The sequence below is a fragment of the Pteronotus mesoamericanus genome, unplaced genomic scaffold (assembly GCF_021234165.1).
Source record: "Pteronotus mesoamericanus isolate MK-2021 breed Mesoamerican mustached bat unplaced genomic scaffold, CSHL_Meso_final scaffold_167, whole genome shotgun sequence".
Taxonomy (NCBI): domain Eukaryota; kingdom Metazoa; phylum Chordata; class Mammalia; order Chiroptera; family Mormoopidae; genus Pteronotus; species Pteronotus mesoamericanus.
In genome coordinates, this window is record NW_026555308.1 from 23,406,292 (window position 1) to 23,434,200 (window position 27,909).

General features: G+C 51.5%; 1 protein-coding gene across 1 annotated transcript; it reads left to right on the forward strand.

Annotated features, from left to right (window-relative positions):
* The first annotated feature begins 11,682 nt into the window (after nt 1-11,682).
* On the forward strand, nt 11,683-27,253 carry EPHB4 (EPH receptor B4). The gene is made up of 17 exons (XM_054589788.1): nt 11,683-12,186; nt 14,890-14,960; nt 15,203-15,490; nt 16,215-16,611; nt 17,401-17,556; nt 17,733-18,065; nt 18,373-18,497; nt 18,885-19,050; nt 20,122-20,224; nt 20,428-20,492; nt 20,607-20,720; nt 20,812-21,059; nt 23,830-24,045; nt 24,348-24,497; nt 24,885-25,078; nt 25,271-25,426; nt 26,607-27,253. Exons 1-17 carry the CDS (start codon nt 12,135-12,137, stop codon nt 26,734-26,736), a joined length of 2,964 nt encoding a protein of 987 aa, XP_054445763.1. The 5' UTR covers nt 11,683-12,134; the 3' UTR covers nt 26,737-27,253.
* The last annotated feature ends 656 nt before the right edge of the window (nt 27,254-27,909 follow it).

Consider the following 27,909-nt stretch of genomic DNA (forward strand, 5'->3'; position numbering starts at 1 on the left):
AGGGGGCGCGGGTGCCGGAAAAGACAGCTGCGGCTACCGGGATGCCAGGCCGGGAGCCTGCCCCCCAGCACACGCGTCCCATTGGTCCCCGGGCTCGGCCCCGCCCCATGGGCGCACCCAGGAAAAGCCCCGCCCCCTCCAGGCTCCAGTGGCCAGCGCTCCTCCTGCTCCACGTGCTCCCTGGATGCTGCCAGGGGTGCCCCTCAAGCGAGCGCCGCCTGCAGGGTGTGGGCCACGGCTCCTACAACGCCCATTACCCTGGTGCAAACAAGCGCCAGTCACCAGGGCGGGACCTCCCTCCGAGCTCAGGGGCGTCCTCAAGAGCCAACGATGAAAGGAGCGTGCGGCTACGGCGTCAGGCAGGCTGCAGGTGGGCGGGACCGCGATACCTGGCCCCGGTGTGTCGCGGGAACACGGGGCCGCGTCGGTTCAAGCCCTCGGGTGTCCTATCCAGGCTCTCGAATCCCCGGAATGTCCGCTGGGTCCTGGCCTCCCTCCTCATCACAGGTGCCCTTCCCTAGAGCTTGGTCCAGCCCACCGGCTGCCCTTTTTGCTTCCGCCACCTGAGGGAGCCATTGGCCGCTCATCCAGACGAGCCCTGGAGGCGCACGCATCAGTCGGTCTGTTTTGTCTGCCGCCCGCTTTCGTCCCTCTCCTCCTACCGCGTTCTCCCATCTAGTAGAAATTACAGGATTTGTGAACCTCCGGACGCCCATTTCATTCTCTTCAGGTACCAGCAACATCAGCACTACCTGGCAACGTTTCTCATCTGTAAACTAGGGATTAACTACAACCTCTCGCATAAGGTGACTCAGTTAAACCAATAGGCGCTTGAGAACAATGCTGAAATGTTCAGTGTTATCATTTGCATGCAGTGTTACATTAAATATGCATAACCAGTCTATGAGGTACGTAGGTAGGTAGGTACTGCTATTATTTCTATTTTTCAATAGGAAATGGAAGCTTAGAGAGCTTCAGTAATACATTTCTAACTTTCCTTCTATGGTTACACTGTCACTTGAGCTTCAGGAAATGAACACCGCTTTTCCTCCCACTTGTCTTTGGCTGTAGACAAAAGGGCTCAAACTAGTGGAAATGTGGCTTTGCCAGGGAGAGGTCTCATGAGTTAAACTGTGGCATTTTTATTGGTCATTTCTGCTGGAATGGAATGGAATGGAATGGAATGGAACAACATGGAATATGGCTCCTGGATCTCTCCAACACCACCCCTGCCACACTTTTTGGTGACTTCAATATCCACATTGATGAGACTTCCAACACCCTGGCCTGGCAGTCACTTAAATTCCGCTTCTGTATTAATCGTATCCTCCTTCCTACTCAGTGGTCATACCTAGACCTTGTTCTTATCCATAATTGCAGGCCCTTCCTCTTTCTGTTCAGCTCATTTCGTAGGCCTGTTGAGAAAAAATTAATCATATGTTTGTTAAAATGGTAAGAAAGATTTTATTCAGGACTATTGCAATAGGTGTCAAGACTATCACAATAGGGGACAGAGGTGGAGCTCAATGCCTGAATACAGCAAAGATAGTTGAGGATTTATACGTAACAAGTAAAATGAGGGGGCCAGTGAATGGAAAATTACTAAGAGGAAATAGAAAGCATAGGGGGATTCTAGCTAAACAGACTTAACAGGATTCTTGCTGAAGGCAGGCCAGGGTGATCAGATAGCTTTCTAAAGGATAGCTTCAGCAAGGATGGGGGCTCAGGTCAGAAGACAGTTCAGAGGAACCTGACTGAAGTTTGGTCAAGGAAAGGGTCTTTGTCATGCCCTGACCCCACCTATCCTCCACTTCACTGAACCCCAAATCCATTGATCCTGCCCTCTTTCCACTTCCTTTTTTACCCAGCTTAAAGGTCACGGTTAGTGAAAAGCACTCCGTTGTCCCTCTATCACTTAGTTATACCTCCTGGCAAAACCGCAGCCCTGATAAACAATTTCCATCTATCCTGAGGCTGCTCAAGTAGCTGAATGTAGCTGGTGAAAACACCCAACCGTGGCAGCAAGTCTCATTTCAAATTCATATCATGAACCATAAATGGATCTTTAATGCTGCTGAGCACTCAGACAAGATTTCTCTAGACTATTTACTCCCCCATACTCGTAGATGACTGTTAAATCTTCACCCCTCTCTTCAACCCTCTAGTGCTTCCACCATTGTTCTCACTCTCAGCTCACTGCCTTGCTTCCCAACTAAGAAAACAGAAGCCATCAGATGAGACTGTAAAAGCTCCTATCTATCCACCACATTTTGCTCTGCCCTCCTGCCTACTACTAGGGACAAACTGATTATGCTTCCAGTTAAAGTTAACCAGCTACTAGGCCCCATGTAATCATCTTCTTTACCCTTTCATTTGGCTCATTCCCATTAGTTTACAAATATGCTTTTATTTCTCTTGTCTTAAAAAAAAAAAAAAGATTTTCTTGAATCTATTACACCCCCCCCCCCCGTTATCACTCTATTTCTTTGTTGTTTCTTTCTTATAGCAAAACTTGTATAAGCTGTCATTTCTAATCCCCTACTCCGTTTCTTCTTAAACCCACTACATTTAGGCTTTTGCCCCTCAGCAAAAGGGAAACTGTTCATCAAGTCACCAGTGACTTCCACTTGGTCAATCCATGGGTCATTGATCAGTCCTCATTTTACTAAACTACCAGCATCATTTGACATACTTGACCACTACCTTATTCTCTCTTAACATTTTCCTCATATGGCTTCTAGGACACCACACTCATAGATTTCCTCCTGCTCACTCCCTTTTGCTGGTTCTTCCTCATCTCTCCTCTTAACCCAGGAGCACCCCTAGGTGTTAGAGGAACAGCTAAAATGTCACTGTGGACCAGAGGCTCTACTGAGGACTGGAAGCTCAATCCTCAGACTTCCTTTCCACCATTTACCCCATTCTCTTGATGATCTCATCCAATCTCATAGTTTTAAATACCATCTTTATAATAGTGCCCCCAAGGGTGTATCTCCAGTTCAGATCTCTACTCTGAATTTCAGACTGTATGTCCAACTACCTACTAACATCTCTGTTTGGATATCAAATAGGCAATTCAAACTTGGCATGTCCAAAATCAAACAAACACCTACACTTAACCCCACAACCTACTCTTTTTGTGATCCTCCCACCTTTCCAGTTGCTTATGTCAAAAACCTTGGGCTTATGCCTGACTACTCTTTCTCACACCTAACATCCAACCCATCAGCACTTCCTTTGCCTCTACTTTTAATATACGAGCAGTATCAAACCACATCTTACCATCCTACTGCAAGCCAGCATCATCTTTTTCTTACTTGCATTACTTAACTGATTTCTTATTCTGCCCTTGCCCTTACAGTTTATTCTCAACAGAGCAGTTAAAGTGATGCTATTGGAGTAAATATTAGTCTTGGGGCTTCTCTTTTCAAAACCCTCTAACAGTTTCCCATTTTCTTCAAGTAACACCCAAAGGCCCTTATACAGAAGGTAGCCATATTCACCTACTGATCATTGACTACAGTCCTACAACAGCTTATGCCTGTTGCCTTCACGTATGTATTAACAGCATTTCCTTCGCTCAGATGTGGTCTAAATAGAGCCAGAGTGGTCTCAATATTGGGTTGTCCAAAGAGTTCATTTAGTTTTTTCTGCATGATGGTTCTTGTAGTGCTTAGTTGTCTTTAACTTCATTCAAAACAATTTTGTTAGGTTGTATTGTGACAGCTGTCATATCAGCGTGCACTTAATAAAAAAAAATCAAAATTGGTGAATTATTGTGCAGCTATTTTAATGTTGAAAATGAAAGAAGATATGCAACATTTTCAGCATATTATGCTTTATTACTCAAGAAAGGTAAAAATGTAACTGAAATGCAAAAAAGATTTGTGTAGCGTATGGAGAAGGTGGTGTGATTGATCAAATATTTCAGAAGTGATTTGCGGAGCTTCTTGGTACTATTGATATTTTGGCCAAATAATTCTTTGCTGTAGGGTTGTCTTATGCATTGGACGATGTTTAGCAGCACCCCTGGCCTCTACTCACCAGAAGCCAATAGCAAGAGATAGCCGACATACTCAAAATACCCAAATCAATAAAGTTGTTAGTGAAAATGAAATGTGTCTTTCATTTTACGGAAAAGACTAAACAGACTTTCTGGCCAACCCATTACATGGTCAACCTACCCAATGAAGCCCTGTCAAATCTACATTCTTTCCCCGGCCCAGCTCATCTCCTGATCCTACCCCACCATGGCCTCTGACTGTTACCTGGAAAATGCTGTGGTTCACAGGGCATGAGCCTCCTTTGATTTCTAGACTCAAATTTTATTTTGAGTTAAATCTTCTCTATCAACCCCATTTAAAATTGAGCCATATTTTTCCTTCCCAGTCCCTTTCCTGTATTTTTTTTTCCTTATAGCCCTTCACACCATACACTATGTGGTTTCCTAGTTTATCTTGCTCATTGACTGCCTCCTCCCAATATAAAGTTAAGCTCCACCACGTAGGAATTTTCGTCTTCTTCGCTGCTGTAGCTTGTATGTTCCTAACAGTCCCTGGCACTCAAGTAGCCCCTAATAGCCATTCTTTGAGGACGGGAATCCTCGAAGACTTGTGGCTTGCTCCTCACGTGACTGCACTAGCCCCGCCCCGCCTTCTGGGACGGGAAGATGGCGGCGCCCAGGGTGGCCAGAGAGAGAGAGAGAGAGAGAGAGAGAGAGGAGAGAGAGAGGGGAGGAGAGAGAGAGAGAGAGAGAGAGAGAGGGAGAGAGGGAGAGAGGAGAGAGAGAGAGAGAGAGAGAGAGAGATGGCAACCAACGAGAGAGCGCTGGACCGCTAGAGCGTCCACGCCGCCGCCTACTCCGCTGTAGTGTCTTAGGAAGGCGCGAATAGTTGGCGTACGTGCTAGTCTTCCTCCCCACCATTTTTTAAGGGGGAAAAACCCAAGCTACTCTTCAAAGTTGCTTGGTCAGACCTGCCTGCCGCCTTTCCATCAATTGGGATCCGAGGCGTGTAGGACGAGGTTGTGGGATTCAGTATCTGGGTTCTCCTCCTGTCGGCTCCCGGGTCATATTAGGTGACTTCGGGGTTTCTGTACAACCGCCAGTTGTAAGGATACCTCTAATACACACCCAGGCTGCCCGTCAGGGACAAGGACATACAATCCGCCCACCCCAAGGGTGCCCCACTCCGAGTTAAGGCCCTAAATACTACTTCCTGGTGATCCATCCTCCCCAGCAGTGAACTCCCTAGGATTAAGTCTAGTGAGTTCGGAACCCCCTCCGTCAGGCCCCTGGGGCAGATGAGCCCTTGGCCACCGCCCCTACAATTTCCTGCAGACCCAGCAAACAAAAGGCTCGGGAAGAGAGGCGAGGCTGAGCAGGGCGCCCTTCCTGCAGGAACAGCTGATGGAGCAAACTGGCTCTGGAGAGAGCGGAGGGGTGGGATGAAAATTCCTGAGTTCCCGAGGGACCGCTCTGAGAGGCCCGAGTCCTACATCTCGGGGAGGTAGGGAGTCCGGGGAAGTGTATTTAGACGGCTCAGGCATGTCACCTGAGTTTGCTGGTCTCGAGGAGATGCCTGCTGCCTTCGTGGGAGTGATGTCAACCTTAGGGAATGGAGGGGGTGGGGGAGCACGGTTCCAGGTGAGCTCTCAGGCCCTTCGAGGCTGCAATGGTGGGGGCTGGGAGAAGACCGAAGCCCTGCATCAACTCTGGAGGCCAGCTTACAGCCCTGTGGCTTGACCTGCTACCCTCTGTGCTCGCCCCACCCAAGCCTGACTTCCTGCTCCTCCCCAGGCACAGAGCTTTCCCTTGCCAAGCTCCATGAACCATCCCAGGAGTTTCTTGTCTCTTAAGCACCCTGATAGCCTATCCCCCAGCCACAAATAGTCCTTAAATTCACTCGTAGAGCCAATGCCCATGCCCCATTCCTGTCAAGGACACAATGGTAAGGGAAGGGCCACATCCAGTAGGTGGGGGGCTGTTGGCATGGAGGGGGGCTTGGCCTCATATCCTGTCAGGCTGCCAAGGGAAGAGAGGAAACAAAAGACTTCCCCCTGCTGGGACAATGAGCCTCCCACTACCTCTCTCCCCTCCTAGTCCCCCCCTCCAACCTCTCCCTTTTAGCACTGGCCTCCCTTCTCACCACCTCGTGGCCGTCTGGTAACCTTGTCTTCTGTCATGAGCTGTGCCCTTCCCCCACCCTCTTTCCTATCAGGCCCCACTGATGCCCACTCCCAGTCCTAGCTGTTTCAGTCCCCTGCTATCCCATCAGTGCTCCAGGTCCCTTCTTCTGTCCCCAGTGCCTAGATTAGAGGCTTGGATGGGCAAGGCTCTGGTGAATGTTAGGGGGGATATCATACCCCTTTAATAGCTGGTGGAAAGTAGAAGCTCTGCAAGAAAAAGGCTCCAAGTTGGAGGGAGGGAAATGCCCTTTGCCTGGCATGGATGAGAGGAAGGAAAGGGCCTTGGAAGTGCAGTGGAAGAGCCCCCCAGTGGAGTCAGTCCTACTTGCTGACTGCAAGTGAGTGCACTAGACAGGTCACTAAATCTTTTGAGCCTCTCTCATATTTAAAGTAGATGTCATAATAATCCTTCCTGCCTGTCTAACAAGATTCTTATGATAATTTAAATATGATAATGCTTGCTTCTTTGAAAAAATGAAGTGGTAATGTTTTCCTCAATCTTCCCAATCTATAGTCTCCACCACACCCCCATTCCCATTTTTGGCAGCTTCCATCACCACCCATACAGAAAAGAACTCCCAAACCTGCATCTCCAGCCAAAAAGCTCTCTCTAAACTCCTAAATGGTACACAGGGATTTCAAACTCAAAGTGGCCATCATCTGCCTCCTCCAGGGTCCATTTCACTAGCTCCTACCAAGTTGCCCAAGTCTGAAACTTTTTTAAAAATTGCTTAAAGAGAGAAACATCAACTTGTGTTCAACTTATTTATGCATTCATTGGTTGATTTTTATACATGCCATGACCAAGGATCAAACCCATATCAAGACAATGCTCTAATAAACTGAGTAACTCAACCAGGGCCCAACTCTGAAACTTGAATCATGCTTTATTTCCGTCTCCTTTACCCCCATAGCCAGGTTCTAAGTCCTGCCTACTCTAGCTTTTTTTTTAAAAAAATATTTTATTTATTTATTTTTAGAGATGGGGAGGAAGAGAGGGAAACATCAATGTGTTGTTGCCTCATGCACGCCCCCTACTGGAGACCTGGCATGCAACCTGGGCATGTGCCCTAACTGGGAATCGAACCGGTGACCCTTTGGTTCTCAGGCAGGTGTTCAATCCACTGAGCCACACCAGCCAGGGCTTCTCCAGCTTTTTGACATTTCTTAAATTCTCCCCTAAGATACATACACACCGGTGTCAGTTAAAGCTCTCACTGTCATTTGGAGAACTGCATTTGGTTTCCCTTGCCTTCAATCTATTCTCCAAAGTTGTATAAGTGGAATCTTTCTAGACAAATTCACTGATGTTGCTTCTTTACCTACAATACTTCAGTGGCTTCCAAGGTATTCAGAACAAGTATACACTCCTGGAAGGTCCTGTAATGACCATGCCTGGCCCTTGCTCACCTGTCTATCTTCTCCATTGTCACTGTCTTTGTACTCTATACCCTGGCATTGTGAACTCTTGGCAGTTTGGGGACAATCTCACAGTGTTCATGCTTTTGTATCCTCTCCACCTTCTGCCTTTAAAGCAACCTTTCCTGCCAACTTGCTCTAGGACTCATTCAGACAGCAGCATCTTCTTCAGGAAGCTCACCTTGACCCTGCAGTCTGGATTAGGTGTGCTTCCTTCCTCTGTATTCCACCATTTATGCTCAACACATAATCTCCTATATTAGAGATTTCATGGCTATTTCTACGCTTAGCTGTCAAATCCTGGAAGGCAGAGGATAACTGTGCCCCCAGTCCTGGCCCATAGTAAAATTTCAAAAATGTTGAATAAACTAAAGAAAGACTAGTCAATAAAGAATACATAGTTAACAATATTTGCTGAGTATTTACTATGGGTGACTCAGTATATGTTGAGTATATGTTGTACCTGCTTTCATGAAATTTAGGGCCACATACAAGTAAGCATACAATCACTAATCAATTAGCAAAGGCTTTTGTGTGTGTCTAATACAACTTTGTATATGATGAATTCAGGAAGATTTGTGGTAATCAGGTGAAGCCTGGATTCAGGTTTTGTGAGTCCTAAAGTTTGTACAATTTGGGGAACCCTTATTAAGAAAACAAAATTGTGAATATAAAATTAGGTAAATTTAATGTTTATTTAGATTGAGAGATCACAACCACTTGCAAATGTTAAAGTGACAAATACTAAAAATATTACAAAAGCTAGATAAGAGCTCATTTATGAGTAAAGATGTTAACCATTTGTCATGCGCTGTAAATGAAAAACAATGTTTTGCTGCCATTTTACTATGATGTTTTATTTTTTTGGTTGTACAAAAGATGTGTATTTAGCCATGGCTGGTGTGGTTCAGTGAATTGAGTGCCAGCCTGCGAACCAAAGGGTCGCTGATTCAATCCCCAGGCAGGGCACACGCCTGGGTTGCAGGCCAAGTCCCCTGTGGGGGGCACATGAGAGGCAACCGCACACTGATGTTTCTGTCTCTTTCTCCCTCCCTCCCGCTCTCTCTAAAAATAAATAAATAAAAACTTTTTAAAAAAATGTGTATTTAAATATAATCATGTACTGTCTTTTTAAAAAGCTAGATAAATAAATATTTGTAGTAAATAACTACTCAATACACCTCTATACTTTCATGTCCTACCTTTTTCTTACAGGTGATTCTTTGACCACTTCTTCATATGATTATTACTTTGTATTATTATTTTCTATTCTCTCTATATCTCAGTCTTCCCTCTAGCATGAAAAATATTTTCTTTAATTATTGGGTTTATAAACATCTCTTTCGGTTTTTGAGTTTATAAACGTCTCTTCCACTCATTACTGGTGAGGTCAAAACCTCTATCAAATTCCTTTCCTACAAGAGCTGTGATTCGGGACCATTTCAAACATTCTCTTGCTGTGACTCACCTTAAAAACTGTTTAAATTGATGGCACTCATTAACCAGGGTTTTGGGAGGAGCCAGGAAGGTGAGGAGTGCCGAAGTGTAAACTTCATGGGCTTCCAGGTAAATTTAACTCTAGACTTGACAGGGTTCCATGGGCCAGAAGACAGGGGCTATGATATGAGGAGCGACAATTTCTACAATTTATGGTGAAGAGATGATCTGTTGTTGGTTTAATTAGTATAGGAAAAGTCCTAACTCCAAGACTGCTCCACACAACTATAACGATGTAGACAGCAAAAAGCCAGCCCTGACAACTGTTGGGGGATGGGGCAGAGGTGGGTGTGCTCGCCATGGGCACTGCCATGTGGGTCATGTGCAGGGGACAGGGTGACAGTCTTATATCTGGGGGGAGGACAGTGAAGTGCCCCAAATGCTCGAATAGTAAAGGAAGGCCTGAGAGTTGTTTGGGCTGATTCAGGTAGTGACATGAGTGCTTACCTGTGTAATGTAACTCAGTGGATACTGACTTAGCTCGCCAAGAAGTGGTCCTGGGTGGTCAGAGGGTGGAGAAAATGACCTCACACCTACAGGATAGATGGAGAGTGATTCCTGGGCCTTGGAGTGAAAGATCTCAGCTATCATCTCAATGGAAAGGGGAAGTAATGGAATTTCTGCCAGGTTATGAGATCTTTGAGGCCAGGAGCCATGTTTTACAAATCTCACAAATTAGCAGTGATCATCCAGCACATAGCAGATGCTTAATAAAAGTTTCATTTTATTCATTGTTTTATTGGTATATACTACGTATAAGAACTGGATTATATGCTCGGGGTGGGAGCAGAGGACCCAATGATATAGGATCGACTTTGTATTTTCTTACCTAAACTGTTCTCTTCCCTCTAGCAGAGGGGGGCCCGGTCTTCAGGGGTCAGAAATACATGGTTCAAGTTTGCAGTGAGCTATTACACTATTTCATCCCTCTGTGTCATCAGCCCCTCACTCCGACCTGCCTCATTTCTCTGTGCATCTTGGTCTCTACCATTTAGGTCAGGAATGATGAACCATAATTTATCTGTAATGATGAACTCCCCACCACCACCAAATGAGAAAATTCGAAGCGCCCAGGAGGAGACAACTTTTAGAGGGGGAGAATCTGAGTGCAGAGTGAAAGTAGGGAAAGGTGAAGGCAGGAGGGAATATAATCTGGAGGAGAAGCTGAATAACAGGAGACTGGACTTAGATCAGGGAGAGAGGAGGATGGTATTCCCAGCCTCGACCTGGTCTGCTGGCCTGGTCTGCCTGGCTCCAGTCAAGCCGGCTGTTTCCTGCCCCTGTGACCCCCCACCCCGGAGCAGGACCCAAGCAGGGCAACAAGGAAGGGCAGGGGTGTGGGGAGCACCACTTGTGGCAGGAAGATAAGTGGGCTGGGACAAGAGGTCACTACAGGCCTGGCTGTCCTCTCTGGGGGCTTAGCGAGGCTTGGCAGCCCACCTCCCCCTCCCCAGACATTGGTGACTCCTCCTTCTCTCTTTCTTGGCTCCTCAGCTCCTCCAGACTCTGTCCCCCTTAATCAGTTTCTGAATCTAAGCCCTTTCTTTCCAGTTCTTCCACTGGAGGACTCCTGCAGCACCCTCCATCCACCCCGTGACTCACACTAGGTGCTCTGATGTAGAAGGGGGCTGGTGGGAGGTTCACTGCTTTCCTGGATCCTCCCCTCTAACTGATGGGATGGTGGGGGGCAGGGTGGTGGCAATGAGAGGAAAGGCCCTCCCAGCCATCCCGAGGGCCCCCAGGAGCCAGACAGGAAACAGCCTCAGGAAAGACAGCGGCAGTCCGGGCTCCAGCCCCAAGGGTCAGGGCTGCGGGTGGCGCGGAGCCCTCCCAAACGCGACAGTGAGAATGAGGACGGTGATCTGGGAATCCACCCCGACTCCTCACTCTCAGTCCCACCTACCTTTAATTTACGTTTGCTTCCTAGACTTTTCTATAGTCCTCCCCATCTCAACCCAGTTGTCTCACTTCCACTCCTCATTTTTTCAGCGTAGGTTGAGCGCACAGTAAATCCGCAATACTTAATGTTCGTTGAAGGATTGTGTGAACGTTCTCTCCGGGGTTATCTAAGCTGAAATCGCTGCCTCGGGGTCCCCAGGGCCACCCTCCATCCTCAAAAGCTTCCCTCAAACAAGCTTCCCTGCGCCAAAGAAGGGGTAGTGGGCTAATCCAGAAGCATCTGAAGTCAGCAGGAAGATAATGCGCACTTTTGTGGGGCCGTCGGCGCTGCTGGGTGTTGTTCCCTGCTCCCTGGTGTCCGCGGGGTCCCCTGGATCCGGGCCCGGACATGATAGATTCGGGCCAGGGCACACAGTGTCTGTGCACATCTGGGCGGTCCCTGGGCTCCTCGCCCACCGCCCCTCCCCCTTCTCCAAACTTTCTCCGAACTTCCCGACCTACTCCGCTGGGCGCCCCACTCCGCTTCCCTCATGAATTATTCAGCACCGTGCGATCCAATCAGCGCTCCCCGCCCCCCCCCCCGGCCTAGTCAGGGCTGGGGGCGGCTCCCCCAGCCTCCCGCGCGCCCCTCCCTCCTCCGCCCCGCGCCTCCAGGCCCAGTCCCAGCCTGGCCCAGCAGAGCCCCGGCCCCGACCCGCAGGTCTCCCTCTCTCCCGCTTAGTCCTTACTCCTGCTCCCACTTTCCCCGCCAGCACGGAGCGCACTCGGCCTCGCGGCGCGAGGAGCGCCACTCCCACGGAGTGGGGGTGAAAGCGCGGGGCAGGCCCACCCTCAGCCAGCCGGGGCGGGACCCCGAGGCCCCGGAGGGACCCCGACTCCAGCCACGTCTCTTTCTGCTCCTGCTCGGCGCGTCCCCTATAAGGTCGCCCCCCGCCCGCCCGCGCGGTGGGGACGCGGGGCCACACCTGGGCGCCGCCGCCCGGTGCCCTGCGCGCCCGCATGGGCCCGCGGTGAAGCTCCGACCGAGAGTCCCGCGCAGGGAATCCACGTCTACCCACTCAGAGGGGGCTCAGACCTGGGGGGGCTAGAGCCCCCCAAACTCAGATCGGATCCAACCGGAGTGAGGCGGCGCCATGGAGCTCCGGGCTCTGCTCTGCTGGGCTTCACTCGCAGCCGCTTTAGAAGGTGAGTTTCCTTAGGGGCATCCCGCCACTCCTGGGGCCCCCAAAGTTGGGCCTCGGAGTGGAGGGGCCCGACCTCTCTCTACCCCTACCCGGCACCTCAACCCCGAACACTTTGGACCAATAGTACTAGACCGGGCGGGGGGCGGGGGAGAGGCGGCTCAGCGGGGAGTAGAGTTTTCTTTTGTTTGGGAAAGAGATGGAGTCGGGCTCCGTCCCGGGACTTGCCCCAGCCCCGGCTCCCCAAACTCTCACTCCTGACTCCAGACTCCTTTGGCGGCCTTTCCTTTTCTCCCTTCTCCAGTCTTCAAAACTCTCTTCAAAGTTTCTGACCCTCTTCCCACCTCTGCCAAAAAGAAGGAAAGGTTTTTGGAGGAACAACTACAGACAAGGCAGAATTTTGTTCTAGGCCATAAACTATCCCCACCCCTCATTTCCTTAGCATTCACACCTTGATCCTACAATTCCACCGCCTCTGTGGGAATGGCCACTTTCTGCACTCACACTCCAAACAAATCTCCCAAAGCCACTGCCCGTGCCACAGAAAAGCCCCCTTCCTGGTTTCCCCAGGCTGCACCCCAGTCCTTTAAATGCTCTCTAGACCCCAGCCCTGCCCAAGTCCTAGACAAGCTGGCTTTCCTCCAACTCTGTAAGCCAGCAGAGACTGACCTATGCAGCCCCTGTGTTGCCCTAACTCAGCCTAATGACCACCTATCTCCTTGTCTCTCGATACGTTTCTAATTTTTCTATATTCCCCCCAAATGTTTCTTCATCCATGAGTCTCTCCCCTCCCCTCACCCCCTAGAGGGAGAACCAAGAGCCCTATAAACCCTCCTCCTACAGCCCTAATCTCCTTTCAATGAGCTGCCTCCTCCCCCCCACTTCACTGCCTGAAATCAAAGGGGTCTCTGGAGAGGGGGCTTTGGGGGGCTGCTGAGGAGGAGGAATCAAAGGCAGTTAGAAACCTCTCTCCCCCAGACTGGGCAGTGCTGCTCTGGGCTGGGGATCAAAGGCTGGGTGTGGGGAGAGGGAAGGCTATCCTGGCTCTGAGAAAGAAGGGGGAAAGGCTGTGAGAGAGAAAGAAAAGCAGAGCAAAGAGAAAACTCACCAGGACCAAGTGGGGTGAGAGGGGAAAAAGAGATGCAAAAAAGGAAAAGGAACTCGCTTCAAATTGCGAAGTGCTTTCTAAGCCCCACATCCATGCTGGGAGCTTTATGTTTTCATGGTTCCCACAGCCCCAGGGGTAGGAGGGATTGTTGTCCCATTTTACAGATGAAGAGCCTGAGGCTTAGAAGAGTTAATTAACTTATCCAAGGCTGGGCACCCCAGTGAAGTTGAAAAGTGGGAGACAAAAAAACGGAAGAGAGAGCAAGAAAAATGGAGGTGGACAGAGAGCTGGGGAGAGAGGTGAGAGGCAAGAAAACAGACGTGTCAAAGAGAACTCCAGGAGGAGGCAAGGCAGAGATAGAGTAAGAGAAAGTGAGCCTCTCAGAACGCAGGGGGCAGCCCTGAAACAGAGACAGTGTGTAAATTGGAGACAGGAAAACACTATCCAGGCTGGAACAATGGAGGGTGGAGACGGCAGGCTCAATCCACCCCTTTCCCAGAACCCGGGCATCCTGTCCCCAGAGTGCTGGGCTGTCTCCTGCCACCCGTGGGGACCAGGGCCTTACCTGGGGCTGGCCCGGTCCCACCTGATTCCTTTCCCTCTGTGGATAGCACTTGCTCCCTGGGAGGAGGCTGCCCCACCCACCTGCCTTCCCTTCTCTCCAGCAGCCCCCACTGGGAAGTGGGGACCTGGTCCCAGGTGTGCTGCTGGCCTCCAAGGGGATTCCCCTACCCTCCCTCCACCCTGCTCTGCCGGGGCCTATGCTGTTTCCCCTAATCCCCACCTTCCGCCAGAGCCCCGCCCCTCCCTGGTGCCCCTCCCCCAGGCTGAGCCGAGCCAGGTGTGTTCTCCGCGGCCCCCCCCATACACACACCCCTAAAGTCTCCTCCCTTTTTCCTTCCCATAACCAAATCCAGATGTGAGGCCTCTGTAGGCAGGGGCTGGGGCGGGAACCCAAGCATCCAGGCCTCCAGCACTTCCCATTCTGACAGCAGCCACAGCAGAGAGTTGGGGGGAGAGAGGGGGTGTGGGGGTCCTGGCTGGGCCTCAGGAATTAAGCAGTACCTTCCAGGATCTGAAGAACTAGAGTGTTGCGTCCCAAAAGGGGTGGGGATATGCAAGAAGAGTAGAGTTGGGGGCAGGGAGGCAGCGACCTGGGGGTTGGGGAAGGGACTGTGGAGGGCCTGGCAGGCCCTGTAAAGAGGGGTGTACCCATGCCAGTAGCCCTTTGCCCACCACAGAGTCAGGGCCAGGTCAGGGGTCCAGTTTAATCCTTTCTGAGCTGTTTGCCCTTTCTCCCCTTCCAGTGTTTGCACCTTCCCCCATCCTCCAGGACATAGCAGTTGAGGAAGGACTAGATCTGGGAGTCCTGAGGGGCAACGAGCCTGCCAGCTGTTAGGGGTGGGGTTGGTATTCAGAAAAAGAGTTGAGAAATGGGAGGGCAGTGCTCACTTCCCTCCTTATCTCTTGTCTCAGTCTGACTGACTCTCCAGCTTGAAGCTAAGAAGACCGCCCCGCCCCCGGCCTTTTCTGTTCCCAGGCATCTGGTCTTCCCAGTGTCTCCCCTAAGCACTGACTGACTCTGTCTATCTGTCTTAGAGACCCTACTGAACACAAAATTGGAAACTGCCGATCTGAAGTGGGTGACCTTTCCTCAGGTGGAGGGACAGGTAAGAGCTTGGCCCAGGAGCTGGGGTTCAGAAGGGAAACTGAGGGACAAGGAATACCAGCGCTGACCTGCTTCCCATACCACTGCCTAGATCACAGCAGCAGGAACCGTTATCCTCTGAGCTCTTGCTCTCAAAGGTCCCCTTCCTTAGCTACCTTAGCCTCTTCTGCTTGATGACAAACACCCTCCCACTGACTTTTAAGTCGCTCAGCAGCCCCCCCGCTGACCCACTTCTGCCCACAGTGGGAGGAGCTGAGCGGCCTGGATGAGGAGCAGCACAGTGTTCGGACCTATGAGGTGTGTGATGTGCAGCGAGCCCCAGGCCTGGCCCACTGGCTGCGCACAGGCTGGGTTCCCCGGCGAGGTGCTGTCCACGTGTACGCCACACTTCGCTTCACCATGCTCGAGTGCCTGTCCCTGCCCCGGGCTGGGCGCTCCTGCAAGGAGACCTTTACAGTCTTCTACTTTGAGAGCGACGCCGACACAGCCACAGCCCTCACACCGGCCTGGATGGAGAACCCCTACATCAAGGTACCCAGGGCACAGCCTCAGGCCAGGGTGGGGCTGAGCAGGCCCGTGGTCTAGGGGCAATGGGGGTGAACTTCTAAGGCCCTTGGTTGGGGCACTGGAAGCAGGAGCCTGAGGTCTGGGGAAGGAAGAAGGTGGTCTGCCGGTGGAGCAGCATGCAGTTGGGCTGCCGGCCTGGCGCCAGGGGAGGTCCTCTCAGTCACTCGACTCCACTGTACTTAGGCCACCCTACACTTCCCCCTTTATCCTCCTGCCCCTCACCCTGGAGTGCCTCCTCTCTGCCTCTTCTACATACCTATTATGTCCTCTGCGGTCCAGCTCCTAGGTCTCCCCTGGGATGCCTTTGCTGAGGCACTCTGCTCGGGGGTCCCACCTGTCACCACACTCATCCTACTTTGTAGCTTATGTGTGTTTCCTTCATTTTTCTTTCCGGTGCACTGAGTTCAGGGCCTGGTATAGAGTAGGTGTTGATAAACTTTTGTAGGATGAGTGAATGAACAGAAAGGGGGTGGTATAGGACAGAGGCCAGACACACTGTCGGAGCTCAGCAAGTATTCATGAACAATGTTGGGGCCTGCAGAAAAGTGCGGGTTGAGAAAGGTGGAGAGAAGTTTCTCGAACAGAAAACAAAGAGGTCAGGGAGAGGGTAAGCAAGAAAGAAGATAGTCCACTGGGTCCTTGGGGAGTGGAGGACAGCAGCAGTTGAGTCTCTTCTCTGACCCCAAAGGTAGACACAGTGGCCGCTGAGCACTTGACCCGGAAGCGCCCTGGGGCTGAGGCAACCGGTAAGGTGAACGTCAAGACGCTGCGCCTGGGCCCACTCACCAAGGCCGGCTTCTACCTGGCTTTCCAGGACCAGGGCGCCTGCATGGCCCTGCTGTCCCTGCACCTCTTCTACAAGAAGTGTGCCCAGCTGACTGTGAACCTCACCCGCTTCCCGGAGACTGTGCCTCGTGAGCTTGTGGTGCCAGTGGCAGGGAGTTGTGTGGCGGATGCTGTCCCTGTCCTCGGCCCCAATCCCAGCCTCTACTGCCGGGAGGATGGCCAGTGGGCCGAGCAGCCAGTCACAGGCTGTAGCTGTGCTCCAGGGTTCGAGGCCGCCGAGGGGAATACCAGGTGCCGAGGTGAGAGGGGGCATGTCCCCAAGAAAGCATTGCCAGTCCTTGAGGACAGGGTCCTGTACCCTGTTTTTGGACTCACTTTTAAAGTTTCCATTTTGAACATTCTTTGTTCTCCTAGGCACTCAGTTCCTGAAGGGCCTGTTTTCATTCCCCACCCCCCCACACCCAATACAGTTCAGAGCCTTTCCCCACTTCTACACTCTCCCTGATCTCCCTGATGTGTCCACTCATTTCTGGACATGGGAGGCTGTCCAGGGATGCAGGGCTGTCCTCAGGTGGGAGCCACCTTGTTGGGCTCAGAGAACAGAGGTGTCATGGTCTCTTTTCTTGTTTATTACGTTCCTGGATATTTTCATAGCCCATTATGACAGATGATGTGAGAATGTCAAATTCTATGTTTGCACCTCATCACTTCGGTATTACAGTGGCTATTTGATCAGCTGCTATACCTTGTTAATAAAGAAACATACACACTTCTATGTCACAAACTTTTCTTCATATTTTGATAATTGTATTCAGTTTACTTGCATTACTTTTTAATCCAGTGTGTTTTGTGGTATGCATTTAAAATCATTTTTCTGAGCAGCGGTCTTTGGGTTTCACCAGGCCGCCAAGGAGTGTAGGAGGTGTGGGTGTTAGGGTTACTTTGTGATCTGGAGGAGGTCTCCTCCTCTTACAGGTGAGGTTTCTGAGCTCCTCTTGCCCTCCTTTCCCCTCTTTGCACTTCATGGAGCCTGAAGAGCAGCTGCATGTTTTTGATGCATGTTTTGGTGAATGCTTTCTCTCTCTCAGCCTGTGCCCATGGCACCTTCAAGCCTCTGTCTGGGGAGGGGTCCTGCCAGCCATGCCCAGCCAACAGCCATTCCAACACCATCGGCTCACCCGTCTGCCAGTGCCGCATAGGGTACTTTCGGGCTCGCACAGACCCCCTGGGTGCGCCCTGTACCAGTAAGTGACCAGTGACCCCTGGGGTGGACCTCTGTCCCCGTCCCCGTCTTCCCAGGCCTTCCTCCTCTTGACTCTGGCCTGGTGGTGCCCAGCCAAGCCAGTGGGGCTGCCTGTCTGTCCCACTGCCCACCCCTCACATCTGCTCAGCCTCTGTCTGATTCCTTGGCTTCCTGCAGCCCCTCCATCAGCTCCAAGAAGCGTGGTTTCCCGCCTAAACGTCTCCTCCCTGCGCCTGGAATGGAGTGCCCCCCTTGAGTCAGGTGGCCGAGAGGATCTCACCTATGCACTCCGCTGCCGGGAGTGCCGTCCTGGGGGCTCCTGCACACCCTGTGGAGGAGACCTGACCTTCGATCCTGGTCCCCGGGACCTGGTAGAGCCCTGGGTTGCAATTCGTGGGCTGCGTCCTGACTTCACCTATACCTTCGAGGTCACTGCCTTGAACGGGGTATCTTCCTTAGCCACCGGGCCCATCCCGTTTGAGGCTGTGAATGTCACCACTGACCGTGAGGGTGAGACTGGGGGCTGGGGCAGCCTGTGGTCAGGTGGCTGGGAGAGGTGTTGGTGGGAGAGGCCAGCGAGGCATGAAGGGAAAAAAAGGCAGAGACTGTGGAGTGGTGTCCCCAGGAAGTACGGAGGGTCAAGAGGCAGAGAGTGAAAAAGACGCAAAGGCAGGCTGGAGAGTTGAGGATGGGAGCCAGAAGGAATTCTTGAAATATCTGGAGGACCAAGACGATTGTAGCTAGCAGAAGGGTTCGGAAAGGTAGGAAACAGACCCACCATGCAGAAGTACTCCAGCATGTCCTGCTTTTCTCACAGTGCCACCGCCAGTGTCTGACATCCGGGTGACTCGGTCCTCACCTAGCAGCTTGAGCTTGACATGGGCTGTTCCCCGGGCACCCAGCGGAGCAGTGCTGGACTATGAGGTCAAGTACCATGAGAAGGTGAGACCAGGCACCGCCCCTGGGGCTGGGGGCGGGCAGTGAGACGAGTTCCAGGGGTGGGACACCTGAATGCAGACCCATGAATTGCAGCTCTGCCACTGAGTATCCATGAGAACTTGGGCCAGCCCCTTGGCCTCTCTGACTCTGGATCCTCATCTCTAAAATAGTTGTGGTAACGGTACCAACCCCACAGAATTGCTGCAGCGATTAAATGAGACAACGAATGCAAAATTCTCAGCACAGAGCACATAAGTGAGCACAAAGGCCTTGTCTGCTGTGTAACAGGACCAGGATGCTAGTGATGGGGGTACTGGGCAGAGGGAGGCTGGAAGAGCTGTGGAAACTGTGGGCCTCTACTCACAGCCAACCCCTCCCCGTCCTGGACAGGGTGCAGAGGGCCCCAGCAGTGTTCGGTTCCTGAAGACATCAGAAAACCGCGCAGAGCTGCGGGGGCTGAAGCGGGGAGCCAGCTACCTGGTCCAGGTGCGGGCGCGCTCTGAGGCCGGCTATGGACCCTTTGGCCAGGAGCACCATAGCCAGACCCCGCTGGATGGTGAGCCTGGGACTAGGCATGGGTGGCGGTGCTATTCCTGAGGGACCCCCAAAGTCACGCCCCTTTGCTCCTTTTTCCCTCAACCGAGAGGCATTTTGGGCCTGGTGGGGAGAGCATAGGATGTAGAAACCCAAACCAACAATTGAATGTGAAGACCTGCTCAGCAACCTTCCCAGCTGTGTGACCATTGGAAAAAACTTGACCTCAGAGCCCAGCTCTCTCATATAAATAAGTGGAAATGTGAGGCCTCTGTCACAGGGCTCCAGGGGATAGATGAGATGACACCTGTCGTATATGCTGGCCCAGCTAAACCTTTTAATTTTTTTAAACAGTTTTATTGAGATAGGATTCGTATACCTCACAATTCTATCATTTAAAATGTTTAATTCACTGGCTTTTAGTATATCCACAGAGTTGTACAACCATCACAATTCACTTTAGAACATTTCAGCACCCCAAAAAGAGACCCTATACACCTTCCATCACCCTCTGGCCCCTGGCAAATACTAAGTCTACTTTTTGTCTCTATGAATTTTCCTATTCTGGACATTTCATACAAATGGAAGCATACAGTACATGATCTTTTGTTACTGGCTTCCTTCACTTACCATAATGTTTTCATCCATGTTGTGGCATGTGTCAGTGCTTTATTTCCTTTGTGGCTGAAAAATATTTCATTGTGTAGCTGTGGCATGTTTTATTTATTCATTCATCCATTGATGGACATACGGGTTGTTTCCATTTTGGGGCTATACACCTTTTTATTTTTATTTAGCCTTTGGAAACTTTCATTCAAATGGGACTTTTTGTTGGTCACCAGTATTTATAACAGAACCAGATCGAACCAGCTCTGACCGTAATAAGGCTGGGAACCTTGCCCTGAGAGATTCTGGAGGGGCCCACGGCCCATGGAAAGCAGTTTGAAAATCACTGTGCCTCCCCAGCCCTGCCCCTCCTCCGTCCTCTCCTCCCTGCGCGGCGTTCTCTGGAGAACCACGCTCATTCATGAGACTTGTGTAGGGCCCTCAGGGACCATCGGGTTCTCCTGATCATGTTTTTTTCCTCCCCCAGAGAATGAGAGCTGGAGGGAGCAGCTGGCCCTGATTGCAGGCACTGCAGTTGTGGGCGTGGTGCTGGTCCTCGTGGTCATTGTCATCGCTGTTCTGTGCCTCAGGTGAGGGCTCTGAGCACCTGGGGGCCCCTGCGAAACCTACGTAGATGGCCATCTGCCCTCTTGCTCCAGGACAAGGCTCCCCCAGTGCCCCAAGAGCCCATTTCCACTTGGGATCTTTCTCAACCTCTGCTCCTCTTCCCACCCTGTGCCTCTGGGAACATAAGTATGTGACTCAGTTTACCTTTTCACTCCCATGGTTATAGGAAGCAGAGCGGTGGGAGAGAAGCTGAATACTCAGACAAACACGGACAGTATCTTATTGGGCACGGTAGGTAGGCCTGTCCCGAAGGAAACAGTGCTGGGGCAAGGCTGTGAGCCAAGAATTAGGGCGTCTGAGCGCAGGGGGAGTTACTTGGCTAATGGATCCTGCGTGATTCCTCAGGTACTAAGGTCTACATTGACCCCTTCACTTATGAAGACCCTAATGAAGCTGTGAGGGAATTTGCTAAAGAGATCGATGTCTCCTATGTCAAGATTGAAGAGGTGATTGGTGCAGGTGAGAGGAAAGATGCCTGGAGGCCTGGGAGAGGAATGGGGTGGGGAGGGAAGGCCAGGAGGAGAGCTGACCCTTGGCATCCTTCCCGAAGGCGAGTTTGGGGAGGTGTGCCGGGGGCGACTTAAGGCCCCAGGGAAGAAGGAGAGCTGCGTGGCCATCAAAACCCTGAAGGGTGGTTACACAGAACGGCAGCGGCGGGAGTTCCTGAGCGAGGCCTCCATCATGGGCCAGTTTGAGCACCCCAACATTATCCGTCTGGAGGGCGTGGTCACTAATAGTGTGCCTGTCATGATCCTCACTGAGTTCATGGAGAACGGTGCCCTGGACTCCTTCCTGCGGGTGAGTTCCCCTGCCCCAGCTTCCTGAGCCCGCCCATGGTCCCCCAATGCAACCAAGGGACTCAGAACCCAGGACAGACGGTGGGTTCCCCATCACTCCCCCATTACCCTTCATTCTTCCTTCAGGAAAGGTTGAGTCCCTGGGACTGGCCTTTTCTTAGGGCATGGGTAGAACGGGCCTCTCTGTGAGGCAGCTGACCCTGGGATGTAAGGGGTCATCATTTGTTCTTTTAACAAATATTTCCTGAGTACCTCCTTGTACACCAGCTACTGTCCTACACCCTGGAATAAAGCCATGAATATCTCTGCTCTTAGGGAGCTGACAGTGTAATGGGGAAGACTGAAAATGAAGTAAACAAACAAGCTTTTATAAAAATTAAACAAATAACCCTGGCTGGTGTGGCTCAGTGGATTGAGTGCCAGCCTACAAACCAAAGGGTTCGATTCTCAGTCAGGACACATGCCTGGGTTACGGGCTGGGTCCCCGGTTGGGTGCATGTGAGAGGCAACCACACATTGATGTTTCTCGCCCTCTCTTTTTCTCCCTCCTTCCCCTCTCTCTAATAATAAATTAATAAAATATTTTTTTAAAAAAGTAAACAAATAGTTTCAGATGTGGAAACAATTAAACAAGATCATGGAAAAGTGGCTGGAGATAAGGGGGAAGAGCTTGTCACTTTGATAACAGGTTTACTGAATTTTATTATTTTGTTAATTTTACATTGCATTTTTATTTTAATCCTCACCCGAGGGTACGTATGTTGATTTTAGACAGAGAAAAGACAGAGTAGAGGGAGAGACAGGGAAACATTGACGTGAAAGAGAAATATCGATCAGTTGCTACCCATATGCACCCAAACCAGGGATCGAAACTGCAACCTAGGTATGTGCCCTGACCAGGGATTGAACCTGCAACTTTTTGGTGTACGGGACAGTGCTCCAATCAACTGAGCCATCCAGCCAGGGCACTTTGCTTTTTTTTTTTTTTTCAATTGAAATATTTTCCTACATAGCAACATAACCGCACTGGAAGAAATTACAATTCCTTGGTATCCTCTAATATCCAGTCAGTATCTACTTTTCCCCAGTTGTTCCCAAAATGTCCCTTACTGCTGGTCTATCCAAACCACCATCCAGTTCAGGATCAAGCACTATACCTGGTGATTATCTTTGAGCCTCTGCTAGAGCCAGCACAGTCCCTTGTCCTGACCCTGATGTGCTGAAGAGCTGGGCCACCGTTCCCTTGTATGCCTCACTTTGTGGATTTATTAGATTCTTTCCTGTGGGGTCATTGAGCTTGTGTCTTTGTATTTCTTACAAGAGAAACTGTGTCTAATATTTTAATATATTCAACATTAAATGTTGGTGGCTAGCCTATGTTGGGGGTGCTGTGAACTTCACAGGGAGCCCCATCAGGAGACACGGGCCCCCTGGGTCCCGCCATGAGAGATGCTGAGGTGGACTTGGAGTGGTGCGATGATGACTTGGTCCTCCGTAGTGGACACAGGAGTCTGTTCCATTGGTACCTGACAGAGATCCTGTTGCAGGAAGGGGAAGGGGGGTCTATTTCAGAAGAGAAGACATTTGAGTAGGCAGGGAAGAGCCAGCCTTGAGAAGGTGGGTTGGGGGCAGGAACTTGACAAGAAGGAGAGACGCAGGTGAGACTGAACCTGGGGAGCAGAGGAACCATGGTGGATCCTGATGTGGGTGGTGGCCGTGCCACATGGGCCTCGTGGCCTTCGTCAGGAATTTGGATTTGATTAGAAGTTCAAGGAGAAGCCTTTGGAGGGGTTTCAGTAGGAGACCCCTTCGGTGGGTGCTAGTGAGCAGGAGTGGAAGGAAGCCAGGAACCAATGAGGTGACTCGCATTCAGGCTGTGAGGGTTGCAATGGGGTGGACAGAAGAGGTTGGATTTGGGGTTTGTTTTGGAAGCAGGGCCGGCAGAACTCGCTGATGGATTGTAAGTGGCAGGTGAGGGGAGAGAAAGGAATGAAAGATGGAGGCTCCTAGGTCTGTACTCTGAGCATCTGGCAAGTGGGGTTTCCACAGACAGATTCAGGCCCTGAACTGGGTCAGGCTTGGAAGATTGATTCGGAATTTGGTTGTGCACTGTGTGTCCTTGGCCCTGTGGGACTACTGAGGCTCCCCTGAAATTTAGCTGAACCCAAAAGATGGGATTAGTTAACCATTCCTGACTTGTTGGTTTACCTGGTGAGAGCAAACTATAAAGGTCAATGTTGGGGTTTAGACCTTGGTTTTAGCACTGTGGTTGCTGATGGTACCCTGATTTCCTCGCTGTTCTCTTGCATACTGCACACAGTTGGTCCAAGAGGACTGAGCTAGGTTTTGGCTGAACCAGCCTAAATTTGTCTCTACCTATATAAAAGAATGTTCAGAGCACACTTGTCAGAACTCTGGCTTTGTTAAATAAAAAGAACATATTAAATCAAAAGCATTTGTTTAGTATGTCCTGGGTATTAAGCACTGTACTATGTTAAAAGGAAGAAAAATTTAAAATGTCTTCTTGCAATCTAATTAAGAGAGAGTGAGTGAATATATATGAAACTGGGACAATTATAAGCATTGTGTTATGATAGTGTAGTAGGAGCTCAGAGAACTCGGGATAAGAGAAAGGAGAGCCTACCTGGAAAGTCTGCGGGCCTGGATGTGAGATGCACTTGAAGTGTCAAATACAGTTTAGAATGTGAAAGGAAGATGAAATAGAGGGTGAGATGTCCTAACCATGCCCCTCTCCTTTGTCCAATCTCCAGCTGAACGACGGGCAATTCACTGTCATCCAGCTGGTGGGCATGTTACGGGGCATTGCCTCGGGCATGCGGTACCTTGCTGAGATGAGCTACGTTCACCGTGACCTGGCTGCCCGCAACATCCTAGTCAACAGCAACCTTGTCTGCAAGGTTTCCGACTTCGGCCTTTCTCGATTCCTGGAGGAGAACTCTTCTGACCCCACCTACACGAGCTCTCTGGTAAGGCTGAGGGACTGACATAGGAGCTAGGTTCTCAGGCCCAGGTCGACAGGGAAGGCTGAGAGGGTGGCGAGGGGCTTGTCAGCTCTGATCCAGGGGTAAGAGGGAGGAGCAGACCACGCTGGAGTGGTCAGCTTAGCAAACCTCATTTCTGGGTGTCTAGGAAAAGAATGGAATTGAGGAGCTCCGTGCTAGGTCCCAGAGAGAAAGGAGGCCTGAGCTGGGTGGAAAAGCAAAGGCCAGGAGCCGAGTGCCTGGATCTTGTGCGACCCTCAGCTCATCTTTGCTTTCCTCATCTTTAGGGCGGAAAGATTCCCATCCGATGGACAGCCCCTGAAGCCATTGCCTTCCGGAAGTTCACATCTGCCAGTGATGCCTGGAGCTATGGGATTGTGATGTGGGAGGTCATGTCTTTTGGGGAACGGCCGTACTGGGATATGAGCAATCAGGATGTAAGTGTCCCTTGGTCCGACCATATTTACTGGGATATGGGTGGGGTTCCCAGAGAGTTCATCACTGCTGGGTCCTTGAGATGATGAGGGTGACACAAAGAAGAGTTGATCTTTGTACCCAAGAGTTTGATGCAGCATGTCTGGTCACAGAAGGACACAAGGATGGAGGGCACAGTTGGGAGGTTACACATCTGGATCATAGCCCAACAGCTGCCGGGCCGTTAAGCCTCTGCCAGCCTCGCCCCAGCCAGAAACAAGGACCCCCAGATTTGCCATCCTGGGAGGCTGTTGCACCCAGCCAGCATCTGCTAAGCCACCATTTCCTTGAGATCCTTTGGCATCCTCATTCTTCCCAGATATCCTCACCCAGTGCTTCTGTCATTCCAGGTGATCAATGCCATTGAACAGGACTACCGGCTACCCCCTCCCCCAGACTGCCCCACTTCCCTGCACCAGCTCATGCTGGACTGTTGGCAAAAGGATCGGAATGCACGGCCCCGCTTCCCCCAGGTGGTCAGTGCCCTCGACAAGATGATCCGGAACCCTGCTAGCCTCAAAATCGTGGCCAGGGAGAATGGCGGGTGAGGACTCCTGAGAATGGGCCCTCCTTGCTGCACTCTGCCACCTCAACCCCTCCAGAGCCTCCCAAAAAATATCCGTCATTTTGGGGGTATGTGGGATTGTGCCTGTCTGCCTCTCCAAGGCTGGACTCAACGTCGCCATCCTGACGCAGCCCTGGTATTCAGCACATCCTCCCCATCCTTGTCTCCCAGGGCCTCACACCCACTCCTGGATCAGCGGCAGCCTCACTACTCAGCTTTTGGCTCTGTGGGTGAGTGGCTTCGAGCCATCAAGATGGGGAGATACGAAGAAAGTTTTGCAGCCGCTGGGTTTGGCTCCTTCGAGCTGGTCAGCCAGATCTCTGCTGAGTAAGTCATGGCAGGAACTGGAGGTGGGGGTTAGAGCCAAGCAGTCAGAGTTGCACCTGGGGACCAGAATCCAGCCCACTGGTCTGCAGGGACCTTTGGGGTCAACTCCTGGTGCCAACTTTTCTAGGGCCCCCTCAAAGCAATAACAGCTGCTGGTGCTGAGAGCCCAGTGAATCTTCCAGGCCAACTGTGCCTGCCTCACGCCCTTGCACCGTTTCAGCCCGGGACCATCTTGCTCCCTGCTTCGCAATCTGTATCTATCTTTGTGCATCTATCTACATTCCAGACTCTGCGCTCACATTAACAACGTGTCAACTTTGGATGTTTTCCCACCCATAAAAGGAGAAGATTCGGCTAGGTTTTGGAGAACCTTTCCAGCTTTAATGTTAAATGGTTTTATGATTCCAACGCTTCCCAAATACTGTTTTTTCCCTAGCTGGCCTCTCTCTAATACGTCTCCTTTCTGCCTTCCCATTTCTCTCCCAAGGACTTTTATGGCCCCAAATTTGAATAACAACAGAAAGAGAAGGAACAGAAATCTGGAACCAGAGGGTCCTGGAGACCCTCTCCCTGGCAGGGCAGGCGCGGGCCAGTCTGCCCCACTGAGCTTGGGCAGTCTCCTCCCAAACGTGTTCCAGCCTCTCCTTGCCCTAGGTTCTTGCTCTCCGTTTCCCATCTCCTCGTTTTTCCCTTATCTCAGTCTCCAGGCCTCAGAATGGAGCAGGGAGGCAGTTTGTTTTACCCCCTCCCTCCCCTTCCTCTCCGCCCAGCCCTTCCTCTCTCTCTCTGGCCTTTTCTTTCTGACCTCTCCTTTCCCCGCTAAAGCAATCTGTGCATCCCCTTCCCCCAACCTCATTTGGTGGGCCTTTCTCTCCTCGTTTCTCCCCTTCTCTGATTCTCTGCCTTAATCCTGGTGGAGCATCCATCCATCCATCCATGTCCCAGCCCCCACCCCGCGTTTCGACACCCTCCCATCCCTTACTGCGGCTGCGCAGAAGGGCTGTGGCCTGGCTCCGAAATACTCCGGAAACTGCCGGGCAACTGTTGACGTGTGTCCCCTCCCCCACTGGTCTATCTGATTGGCTGACAATCCCGAGGCGGTGACCAGGTTTCTGGAGCTAAGCTAGGAGAGCCGCCCCAGCAGCCTTCTGGCCTCACCTAGCTCTGTATTCTTTCTCAGGGACCTGCTCCGAATAGGAGTCACTCTGGCGGGACACCAGAAGAAAATCCTGGCCAGTGTCCAGCACATGAAGTCCCAGGCCAAACCTGGAGCCCCAGGCGGGTCAGGAGGACCAGCCCCTCAGTACTGACCTGCGCCTCCTCGCCTGGCCCCACAGCTGTAGAGCAGCAGGAATTCCCATGCTGGGGACACGGCTCCCCTTCTTTTCGGGGCAGAGTTGGGTGGGGACCCAAGAGGCCCCCATCCCTACGCCCCTTTGGATTGCACTTTGAACCTCTGGGGGCAGGGAGCTGGCAATGTGGAGAGACAGGATTTGGGGGTTCTGCCATATGGGAGTGGATATGAAAGGAACATGCCTCTCAGGTGGGGAGCCCCACCAAGGGTGTGGAAACCCTTCCCTCAGGATTTTCCAGGGTGGATGGGCGCGATCCCTACAGCCTCCCTTTGATCCCCAGGTAGGGCCCCCGGGGTGCCCCTCCTCACCTTGAAGGGCCGCAGACCAAAGAGAAGAGGGTGACAAGCCTGTAAGCTCGGGAGTGGAGCACCGTGGTGGGAGGCGGGAAGGGGTGTCATGGCCCAGTGTCGAAATCATTGGACTGGATGGCCCAACCTTGCTGCTGTCTCCACCGAACTCACTTTGCCCTTGTAAATGCCCTTCCCCCATCTGCTGCCTTCATATTGAAGGTTTTTGAGTTTTAAGTTTTGGTTTTGGTCTTTCTCTTGTTTATGTTTCTGGTTTGTTTTTGTTTTCTGTTTTTGTTTCTTTACTGTCCTTGTCATAACTTTTTGTGTTGGAGGGGACCTGTTTCATTATCACCTCCTCTTCCCAAGTCGGAACAGGGACCCGTCATTGTGTCCATTTTCAGAACAGTGCCTTGGTCGTGCCGCTGTTTTGCCCTCCCCCACCAAGTACCCCCAAGTTGTGTCCATGGGGTGTGGGGGGCCAAGGTAGTGGTGGAAACCAGAGACAGACACCGGTGCTTGGAGGGGTTCTTAAATTATATTTAAAACACTTTTTTTGTATAAATAAAAAAAAATGGGAAGTGTTGTAGCTCTGGGGGTGATTGGGAGTGGGGGATGGAATAGATTTCTGAGGAAAGTGGAGTCTTGTGTGGAGGGGTAGGAGGTCTGGAGAAAGGGCTGTGGTGGGCCTGGGTGCTTAGTTCCCAACCCCGGGGTGTGTTTCAGGTGGTGGGGTGGGGGCAGTGGGAGATGAGTCATTGGCAGCTGCTTCTAACGGCTCCAGACGGTTCTGCCAAGCGCCTGGGGCACCTCCGGGGTGGGGCTGCCCCCTCCCCTCCTG